Source organism: Sprattus sprattus, assembly GCF_963457725.1.
Source record: "Sprattus sprattus genome assembly, chromosome: 5".
NCBI classification, from domain to species: domain Eukaryota; kingdom Metazoa; phylum Chordata; class Actinopteri; order Clupeiformes; family Clupeidae; genus Sprattus; species Sprattus sprattus.
Genome location: NC_137924.1, coordinates 643,663 through 655,458, shown reverse-complemented (window position 1 = coordinate 655,458; position 11,796 = coordinate 643,663). Strand labels below are relative to the sequence as shown.

Sequence of the window (11,796 nt, the reverse complement as noted above, 5' to 3'; positions counted from 1 at the left end):
GTAAATTAAATTAATAAAAATACATCATCAATACAAGCTTATTTTTATTTTGTTGAACCAACGAGGGTATAGGCGTGCCGTAGATATGCGGAACATTCAATCACTTAAGTAAAGTAAAGTATACAGCTCTTTAAAGGTGTGATCTGGCCTGGCCTCTTGCTGTCTTCTACTGTAGGCCTATATGTGGACTCGTACATTGTCCGGCTATCATAAAACTGCTAAAGACCGAGTCATGCCAAACTCTTGCCAATCAACTCAATGCCCCAGGACCACGCAAGGCGGTCTGTAATTTCATTGGCTGTTGAGCACAGACGTCAACAACTTTTCGTCCGAATAGCAGACTAACATTTAATGCTATATATTTGAGAATGTATTTGAGTGTCTAATGAAATAATTAAAATGTCAAACATATAATTAGATCTATCGTATATTCTTGCGGTAGTCGTATTACCGCTGCAAACCCTTGGAACCCCTCTGTCACGGGGTGGTTGTAATTAAAGTTTTGGGGAACAACGTTCTTCCTACCAAGTGTTGCTGTACGGACCACAATATTGAGAGCGCAAAGATGGCGACGTCCCTCCTCCGAATAGGACGACTTGGGTCGCTCAAGGTAACTCATTTACGTGTAAAAGATAATTTAGGTGTCTTGTCATTGTGTTGCAGAACTGTATTACTAAGTGTCATTATCATCAATATTACGCGAAAAAGGAAATGAACGTGTCCGTAGTTACTTTGTCCTTTAGACATTCCTCTGAGGCTAGTTAGCTATGATAGCTAGCTAGTAAGCTGACATTAGCACCTAGTGCTCCTAGGTTACCGAGGATTAAGGATAAACGCGATCACGGTTCAAGTTCACATTTTTCTCCGTGAATAAGACTGAGATGTCTTATAGAAGACGGTCCCTAACCTTAACGGTTACTCCTTAGGCACGCCTGTCCATTTACTGCAGGAAGTGGTCTCTTAATAAAACGGCATATAATGCGAGTTTGAATTGGTACTTGTAACTTGTTGCATAGGTACCATTAACTTCATGCAAACCAACTAATTTCTGTAGAGTATGAATGGAGCTGCTTGTGTGAATAGTTATACATCATTAGCGCTGCGTACCCCGGTAATCTACCTTTAAACTATGTGTGGACAGAGGCACACACATCACGCTGCCTGAAAGGTTACCTTACCTTAATCACGTGTGTGTGTGTGTGTGTGTGTGTGTGTGTGTGTGTGTGTGTGTGTGAGTTTGTGTGTGTCTGTGTGTGTGTGTGTGTGTGTGTGTGTGTGTCTTGAGTGTGTGTGTGTGTGTGTGAAGAAAACAAAGCGATCACAATAATTGAAATTGGTTGCTCTTATGACGCTTACACGGACACCTGCTATGCATCAAAACTGTTCAAATACCATTAAGTACTGTTTTAACCAACTATGGCTACTCATGTACAGTCATTGCCTTGATCTTTGGTAGCTTAGGTCATGTGCAAAGAATGTGTGTGCGAGGCCTGCAAATCTTTGGTCCATCTAAGAAAAGGGCCAAACACTTCGCAAAGTACTGCTCTACATCAGCATTGTTTGTGTGTGTGTGTGTGTGTGTGTGTGTGTGTGTGTGTGTGTGTGCTCTCTACATCAGCAGTAATTGGTAGCCTCTTCATCTGGAAGCGCATGTGTTACCTTAATCCGTAATGCACAATACAGACTGAAACTATGAATGCAATTTCATACTTCCTCTTAGCCAAATTTGGATTTTCCCTTGAAATGTGCTTATTTATGCAATCCAAATAAAGAAGTAAACTCTGTGTGTGTGTGTGTGTGTGTGTGTGTGTGTGTGTGTGTGTGTGTGTGTGGGTGTAGGGAGTCTCATGGACCCTCCTGAGGCGCCCCCATGCTGCTGCCCTCTGCACCAAACCAGAGGAGCCCCAGACGAAGCCGCCGCCCCCTAGAGCCAGTAAGACCCGCCCCTAACCTTAACCCTGCTGTCATTAACACACCCCCCCCCCCTCCACTGTATGAGTAGTGTGGCCCCCACCTGGCCCTCCACTGAATAAGTAGTGTGCCCCCCCCCCCCCCCCCCCTCTCCACTGTATTAATAGTGTGCCCCCCCCCCCCCCCCCCCCCCACCACTGTATTAGTAGTGCGGCCCCCACCCCCCTGCTCTTCCATGCTAGTACTGCTGTACGCTGTCCCCCGGCGTTACTATTACTGCCCTGTGTCAGTACTGATCTGCCCTATTTGCCCTGTGTCAGTACTGATCTGCCCTGTGTCGGTACTGATCTGCCCTATCTGCCCTGTGTCAGTACTGATCTGCCCTATCTGCCCTGTGTCGGTACTGATCTGCCCTATCTGCCCTGTGTCGGTACTGATCTGCCCTATCTGCCCTGTGTCAGTACTGATCTGCCCTATCTGCCCTGTGTCAGTACTGATCTGCCCTATCTGCCCTGTGTCGGTACTGATCTGCCCTATCTGCCCTGTGTCAGTACTGATCTGCCCTATCTGCCCTGTGTCAGTACTGATCTGCCCTATCTGCCCTGTGTCGGTACTGATCTGCCCTATCTGCCCTGTGTCAGTACTGATCTGCCCTATCTGCCCTGTGTCAGTACTGATCTGCCCTATCTGCCCTGTGTCAGTACTGATCTGCCCTATCTGCCCGGAGTCAGTTTTGTTACCTCCCATCCTCCTTGTGTCAGTTCTGTAACCCTCTATCTGCCCGGTGTCAGTTCTGTTACCCCTCTATTGGCCCTGTTTCGGTACTGATAACCCCACTGACAATCCTCCCACAGGCTGGGTGTCTGGCCTTCCACCAGGAGTCGCAGAGCTCTAGTTCTAACCCTAATCTTCCCGCAGGCCCGTGGTCTAGGATTGGTTCCACCAGGGGTTACAGAACCCTAGTTCTCAACTAAACATTCCTACTCCACTCAAGAGGATGAATTTGAAAAGTTTTTTTTCATGAATGTGTCAAGGATTTATCAACTAACTATATCTTCAGAGAACCCAATTATGTAACACAGGTCTAACTGTTTGAATTGTGGTATTTGCAAACACTAGGTTCTCAAAAGAGATTATAACCCTAGCCAATTAATTAGTTGCGTATGGTTAGTGTGTTAATTAGTAGCGTATGGTTAGTGTGTTAATTAGTAGCGTAAGGCTAGTGTGTTAGCGGCTCGTTCAGGTTAGTGCTGCACTGCAGCAGGGTAAGGGTTCAGGTTGGACTAACTGTCAATAAAGCTGTTTTCTGTTCCACTCGTGGTTTCCGTAGCAACACTGGGAGAGGAGGAGAGGGCCGCTCTGCTGGCCTATAAGACGGCCGTGTCCTTCCCCGTCAAACTCCTCCCTCCTAGTGCTGCCTCGCCCACTTTAGCAGCAGCTGCTACGGCAACGCAAATAGCTCCACCCCCTCCAGCCATCACAGAAGCCACTCCAGAAGCTGGGACCACAGAAGCCGTGGCTGTTGAACCGTCGGCAGCTGAAGCCACTCCAGAACCGCTAGCTGTGGAAGCCGTGGCGGCAGAACCAGCAGTGGCTGAAGCCGCTCCAGAACCGCTAGCTGTGGAAGCCGTGGAAGCCGTGGCGGCAGAACCAGCAGTGGCTGAAGCCGCTTCAGAAGCAGTGACCAAAGAAGCAGTGACGCCAGAAGCTGCAGTAGAAGAAGTGAAGACAGAGGCAGCAGTCCCAGAAGTAGCTGCAGAAGCTGCGACCCCAGAGGTTGCCATGGAAACAGAAGCTGCGACCCCAGAGGTAGCCGTGGAAACAGAAGCTGCGACCCCAGAGGTTGCCGTGGAAACAGAAGCTGCGACCCCAGAGGTTGCCGTGGAAACAGCAGCTGTAGAAGCAGTGACTCCAGAGGTTGCCGTGGAGACAGCGGCTGTAGATGCAGTGACCCCAGAGGTTGCCGTGGAAACAGCAGCTGTAGAAGCAGTGACCCCAGAGGTTGCCGTGGAGACAGCGGCTGTAGAAGCAGTGACCCCAGAGATTGCCGTGGAGACAGAAGCTGTGACTCCAGAGGTTGCCGTGGAAACAGCAGCTGTAGAAGCAGTGACCCCAGAGGTTGCCGTGGAGACAGAAGCTGTAGAAGCAGTGACCCCAGAGGTTGCCGTGGAGACAGAAGCTGTGACCCCAGAGGTTGCCGTGGAGACAGAAGCTGTGACTCCAGAGGTTGCCGTGGAAACAGCAGCTGTAGAAGCAGTGACTCCAGAGGTTGCCGTGGAGACAGAAGCTGTAGAAGCAGTGACCCCAGAGGTTGCCGTGGAAACAGAAGCTGCGACCCCAGAGGTTGCCGTGGAAACAGCAGCTGTAGAAGCAGTGACTCCAGAGGTTGCCGTGGAGACAGCGGCTGTAGAAGCAGTGACCCCAGAGGTTGCCGTGGAGACAGCAGCTGTAGAAGCTGTGACTCCAGAGGCGGCACCTGCTGGTGAAGCTGCTGCGGAGCCTGTGGTTGCCATGGCAGCAGCTCCTGCGGATCAGGACGCCTCCTCCTCCTCCTCCAGCGACTCTGACTCAGACTCGGACTCTGATTCAGACACGGAGTCAGCGTCACAGGATGCTGGGAAGCCTGAGGTGAAGGCTGTCGCCCAAGAGGATGCCACCCCAGAACCAGCACAGGAAACTGCCACTGAAGCAGTCGTGGAAGCCGTAACCGAAGCCGTAACCGAAGCCGTAACAGAGGCCGTGTCAGAGGCTGTAGAGGCCGTAACCGAAGCCGTAACCGAGGCCGTAACTGAAGCCGTGTCGGAGGCTGTAGAAGCGGCCACTGATGCTGTGGTGGGAGCAATGAAAGAGGCCATCACTGAGGCTGAAGGGCTGGAGGCTAAAGCAGCTGCACCTGCTGACGAGGAGCTGGTTGATGCCGCCCCCATAGAGGCTGAAACGGCCTCTGAAGAGTTGGTTGATGCCGCCCCCGTTGATGCCGCCCCAGTAGAGGCTGAAACTGCCCCTGTCGAGGCCAAAGCTGCCCCTGTCGAGGCCGAAGCTGCCCCTGTCGAGGCCGAAGCTGCCCCTGTCGAGGCCGAAGCCGCCTCTGAAGAGTTGGTTGATGCCGCCCCCGTTGAAGCTGCCCCTGTCGAGGCCGAAGCTGCCCCTGTCGAGGCCGAAGCCGCCTCTGAAGAGTTGGTTGATGCCGCCCCCGTTGATGCCGCCCCCGTTGATTCCGCCCCAGTAGAAGCTGAAACTGCCCCCGTAGAGGCCGAAGCTGCCCCTGTCGAGGCCGAAGCTGCCCCTGAAACTCTCAAAACAGAAGCTGCCCCTGTGGAGGCCGAAGCTCTCATAGCAGCAGCAGCTGTAGCTGAACCTGAAGCTCTCGTAGCAGAAGCTGAAACTGTGGCTGAGGCTGAGGCTGAGGAGGAGCTGGTGGACCCAGCAGCCGTCCTCACAGAAGCAGCAGCAGCAGCTGAAGAAACTCCAGCCGTGGAGGCCCTTGAGGGTACACACACACACACTCGTGCTCGCACACACACACACACACTCGTGCTCGCACACACACACACACATGTGCACACACACACACACACTCGTGCTCGCACACACACACACACACTCGTGCACACACACACGCACGCACACACTCGGATGCATGGATACACACATACACACACGTGCAAAGACGCACTTGCATGCGCGAACACACACTGGCATGTGCAAACAAACACACAAACTTGCATGTGTAGGCACAAACACACACTCACTCACATGCACAAGCACACACCCTTGCATGCGTTCACACAAACTCACACACACACTCACTTGCATGCGCATTCACAGGCACACACACACACACACTTACACACTTGCATTCTCACAAACACACACTAGCCGTATTTACATGTGTTAATATAGCCGCACTTGAGGTTTTTAATCCGCGTATGGCTCGAAAGCCGCCTATAATTGCCTCATGTAACAAACGAAAAAAAGTAAGCCGCTTCTATTTAGGCGGATGTCTGCTCCGATCAAGAGAGGGTGACTACGCCTGTCGTTAATCCGCTTGAGCAAGTCCGATGTAACATGTAGCGAGTGGTGAAAGGTAATCCGCTTTGCGGGAGTGTTACTCGCTAGTTTGTCATAAACAAAGTAAGCAATTTCAATAGGTTTCGCTAAGTTTAGCTGCTAGGAAGACATCTAGTCAGCGATGTTAGCAAGCTTGTAATAACACGCTTGGACATTGATGCCTATTTGTAATGTTATTGTCATAGCTATGTTGGCTAGCTTGCCAACAACTTTCCTAACAGTCAATTATCGACAATCGTCGTCTCGCGGGAGAAAGTGGGAGAAGCCCCCTTTGCGCCCTTTGCGCATGCCCAAGGCAAGGCAAGGTAAGCGGACTAAACTCCGGTCCATGGTACAGCTTAACAACAAGAGCCGTTTCCCTTAGAGCGTTTCACACCTACTCGCGAAACCGATTCCGTCAGAGCGGGTTACAAAAAACACACATGTAAACGACCCTATTGACAAACATGCATACAGACACATGTGCGCACACACCCACACCTACACTCTTGCACACACACACACATAAATTCACACACACCCGGGCACATACTTTCATGCAAACACACATATTGTCACACACACACACACACACAGATCCATTCCGTTGCGTGGCTTTTTCTTCTTCTAATTCTGAAATGACACACACATCATGTTCACATCGCTTGGCAACACATGGCTCTAACACATTTCCGTAACAACGCCACACACTGCCATGCTTGGAGGTTGCTAAGTAACATGACTGTCGCTCTGCCTGAGACCTGCATGCACTGCTCTTAATCATTCATCACCATTCACTTTCAGTCTCACACATGCACACGCACACACACACACACACACACGTCTCACACCTCTTGGATGCACACAGGGACTTCTGTTTCTCTTCCACCTCTGTCTGAGAGGCGCTCTCCTCCATCCTTCCAAACTCTGTGTTTTGGGCTCATAATGTTGAACCTGCCTGAACAGGTTATTGTTAAAGTTGTTAATGTTAAAATATCTGGTTATACTACTGTACCCTGTTCACGCTAATGGTAAAGCTAAATGCTAAGGTTTATGCTAAGGTCTATGCTAGTACTGTGATATTGTCTAATGCTAACGCTAAGGTTTTTTTTTAGTACTGTGATATTGCCACAAGTGCTTGCTATTTGCTAATGATGATGTACCTGTACATGATATGGCTAAGATCTTTCCCCTTGGTTAGCTGTCCATGTTAATGCTAATGTTTTCTGTACTGGTTAAGGCTAATGTGTTGTTTTATCTCTCATGTTTATGCTAATGCTAACGCTAATGTTAATGTTTCCTGTACCTCTTCATGTTGATGAGCACTCCAATCTCCTTTTCTTTCCTTGTTCTCTCTTTTCTCTGTTCCTCTGGGCACTGAACCGACGACAGTGTTTGTGTGTGTGTGTCCTCAATGTGTGTGTGTGTGCGTGTGTGTGTGTGTGTGTGTGTGTCGAGAAAATGAATGAAAGTGATGTTACTCTTGCATGAAACTTGTCATAAAACTGGGAAAAGAGTGTGAATGTGTGTGTGTGTGTGTGTGTGTCGAGGTGGGTATTTAATGAAGTGAGTGACAGCCCTGTATGTGTGAGTGAGTGTGTGTATTGTGTAGTTTGACGGCCCTGTGTGTGTGTGTATTGTGTATTCTAACGGCGCTCTGTGTGTGTGTGTGTGTGTGTGTGTTCTTTAGAACCGGAGCCCTTTGATAACAGCTCCTACCGGAATCTCCAGCACCATAAGTACGACGAGTACACTTTCGCCGACCTGGACGTGGAGATGGCCAAATACCGCCTCCCCCAGCCCTCAGCTAGACCGACCCAACCACGCTTTTAAACACACACACACACACACCTCCCCTCCCCCAACCCTCATCTAAACCAACCCAACCACGCTTCTGAACACACACACACACACACACACAAACCCCTGCCCCAACTCTGGCCACGCCACTGAATACACACACACACACACACTAAACCTATGATCCCATGTCTAATGTACTTGAATGATAATAAATTAATTATATTATTAAATACCAAAGACCAGAGTGATGGTGTGTATTTTCTGAGCTGGGAAGAAGAGAGGGATAGAGAGAGGGATAGAGTAGGAATGAGGAGGGAAAGAGAGATAGAGAGAGGGATAGAGTAGGAATGGGGAGGGAAGGAGAGAGGGATAGAGTAGGAAGGGGGAGGGAAGGAGAGAGGGATAGAGTAGGAAGGGGGAGGGAAGGAGAGAGGGATAGAGTAGGAAGGGGGAGGGAAAGAGAGAGGGATAGAGTAGGAATGGGGAGGGAAAGAGAGAGGGATAGATATATGCTGTATAGGCAAAGGGATGCTGCAGAAAACATCAAATTAAGGGTGGCAATAATTGTGGCACACATGTTTTGGGGGAAAATATTTATTTAAGATCATCAGTACCTTTTTTTCTTAATTTTACCTCAATGAAAAGGTAAGATTTTTGTGAATATTTTGAGTGAAAGACCAAGAGGCTAAACAGCAAAGACATATTCTTTCATAGTCTGTTTTGCTCACATTCACTAGGGGTGCCAATAATTGTGGAGGGCACTGTAGATTTCACTCATTTCACTGTAGATTACCTTACTCTCTTCTGTCATTCAGCCATTGTGACGATACAGATTTCTATCCTTTCCTAAACCAAGGGGCGTCACCCCATAGCTCCACCCCTTCATGAATATGTATCTAATTATGACCTGGGAGTCGTGAAGTCTAGACCCAAAGCTCCATCCCTTCATGAATATGTATCTTATTATGACCTGGGAGTCGTGAAGTCTAGACCCATAGCTCCACCCCTTCATGAATATGTATCTAATTATGACCTGGGAGTCGTGAAGTCTAGACCCATAGCTCCACCCCTTCATGAATATGTATCTAATTATGACCTGGGAGTCGTGAAGTCTAGACCCATAGCTCCATCCCTTCATGAATATGTATCTAATTATGACCTGGGAGTCGTGAAGTCTAGACCCATAGCTCCATCCCTTCATGAATATGTATCTAATTATGACCTGGGAGTCGTGAAGTCTAGACCCATAGCTCCATCCCTTCATGAATATGTATCTAATTATGACCTGGGAGTCGTGAAGTCTAGACCCATAGCTCCATCCCTTCATGAATATGTATCTAATTATGACCTGGGAGTCGTGAAGTCTAGACCCATAGCTCCATCCCTTCATGAATATGTATCTAATTATGACCTGGGAGTCGTGAAGTCTAGACCCATAGCTCCATCCCTTCATGAATATGTATCTAATTATGACCTGGGAGTCGTGAAGTCTAGACCCATTTACTCACACACAGAACAGGGGGGTCAGAGCTCCAGCCATGATCAAAGAACTCTAAATCTGTCCTTCCGAGGCACCTACCCATTCATCCGCCTCTTCTTTTCATCACGCCGGGGAGGAAGAGAGAGCTATTTGACCCCTCAGACTACACATCAGAAGTTCTACATCTCACACATCTCCAAATAAAAGTTACAATCATAACTAAGTATAAGATACATCGAATTATTGACTATGGCATATCCTTATTAACTCTAAGCCTTAAATTCTGATTCCTTCAATAGTGATGTAAAATTAATGGTTTAATGATATGCTGATCATTGACGGTGCACCGTCTGTTGTTATTCCTTCCATGACAGACCAGCATTGCGTCACACAGTTCCACAAACACGTCCTTAGCTGTGGTACGGCTTTGCATTGTTTTTACACAAAGTCATTCCTCTGACACTTCAAAGTGGTTGTTAACACCGGTGACAAAACTTGGGTGCTGAGCTTTTTTTTCGTCAAGAGTGTACATCAGAAGTGTGTGTGTGTGTGTCTTTATCTTGTATGCCAGTACTCTCGTCAAGAGTGTACATCAGAAGTGTGTGTGTGTCTTTATCTTTTCTGCCAGTACTCTCGTCAAGAGTGTACATCAGAAGTGTGTGTGTGTGTGTCTTTATCTTGTATGCCAGTACTCTCGTCAAGAGTGTACATCAGAAGTGTGTGTGTGTCTTTATCTTGTATGCCACTACTCTCGTCAAGAGCCGCAGAATACTGAAACTTTTGCCTTTGACCGCAGCTAGATTTATTTTCCGATAATGACATCAAGACTATACATTATCCCGCTTCTTATTCGGTTACTTGTCAAAACGATAGAAGACATTCCAACACATGTTATGGATGTAGTGATTAGGAGTCTACCCTTGACTGTGACACACACACATACAAACACAAACACACATACACACATACACACCCAAACACAACACACGTTATGGATGTAGTGAATAAGAGTCTTCCCTTTACTGTCACTCACTCACACACACACACACACACACACACACATACACACACACACATACACCCAAACACAACACATGTTATGGATGTAGTGAATAAGAGTCTTCCCTTTACTGTGACACACACACACACACACACACACATACACACACACACACACACACACACACACACACACACACACATTTATGGATGTAGCGATTTATTTGTATTTATTTGTATATGTACAGAAATATTTTCTAGATATATGTGTCAGTTTATATATATATGTGTCAGTTGTTCTGATTATAAATGTCACAATTGATTATTTTCACATTTAGGTTCAGTCTAAAGTATAATGTATGATTAAGATATCATTAGGTTCAGTCTTGTATAAAGTATGATGTATGATTAAGATCTTATTGGGTTATTCCTAAAGTATGATGTATCGGAGGTGTGTGTGTATCGGTGGTGTGTGTGTGTTTATATATTGGAGGTGTGTGTGTGTGTCTATATATCGGAGGTGTGTGTGTGTATCGTAGGTGTGTGTGTGTGTGTGTTTATATATTGGAGGTGTGTGTGTGTGTCTATATATCGGAGGTGTGTGTGTGTGTGTGAGTGTGTGTATGTGTCTATACACTGTGTGCACAATTATTAGGCAAGTGAGTATTTTGACCATATCATAATTTTTATGCAAATTTTCCAACTCCAAGCTGTATAAAATTGAATGCTTATTGGATGTAAGCATATCAGGTGTTATGTATCTGTGAAATGAGGGAGGGTGTGGCCTAAGGAGATCAACACCCTATATCAAGGTGTGCATAATTATTAGGCAGTTTCTTTTCCTAAGGCAAAATGGGCCAAAAAAGAGATTTAACTGACTCTGAAAAGACAAACATTGTATAAAGTCTTTCAGAGGGATGCAGCACTCTTGAAATTATTAAGATATTGGCGCGTGAACACAGAACCGTCAAAGGTTTTGTTGCAAATAGTCGACAGGGTCACAAGAAACGTGTTGAGAAAAAAAGACGCAAATTAACTGCCAAAGATTTGAGAAGAATCATATGTAAAGCTACCAGGAACCCATTATCATCCAGTGCTGTCATATTCCAGACTTGCAACCTACCTGGAGTGCCCAGAAGTACAAGATGTTCAGTGCTCAGAGACATGGCCAAGGTAAGGGAGGCTTAAACCCGACCACCACTGAACAAGACACATAAGTTAAGACGTCAAGACTGGGCCAAGAACTATCTGAAGACAGATTTTTCAAAGGTGATATGGACTGATGAGATGAGAGTGTCTCTTGACGGACCAGATGGCTGGGCCCGTGGCTGGATCAGTAACGGGCAGAGTTCCACTTCGACTCAGATGCCAGCAAGTTGGAGGTGGGGTACTGGTATGGGCTGGTATTATTAAAGATGAGCTAATTGGACCGTTTTGGGTTGAAATTAGTGAAATGGACTCAAAATCAACTCTCAAACCTACTGCAAGTTTTAAGAAGACACTTTCCTCAAGCAGTGGTACAGGAAAAAGTCTGCATCTTTCAAAAAGACCAT

At 47.2% G+C, this 11,796-nt stretch overlaps 1 protein-coding gene across 1 annotated transcript; it reads left to right on the top strand.

Moving 5' to 3' along the window:
- Positions 1-352: 352 nt before the first annotated feature.
- Positions 353-8,001, top strand: LOC308365757 (NADH dehydrogenase [ubiquinone] flavoprotein 3, mitochondrial-like). Its single transcript, XM_080839337.1, has 3 exons — positions 353-610; positions 1,840-1,933; positions 7,652-8,001. The coding sequence occupies exons 1-3, from the start codon at positions 566-568 to the stop codon at positions 7,792-7,794; spliced, it is 282 nt and encodes a 93-aa protein (XP_080695463.1). The 5' UTR covers positions 353-565; the 3' UTR covers positions 7,795-8,001.
- Positions 8,002-11,796: the final 3,795 nt, after the last annotated feature.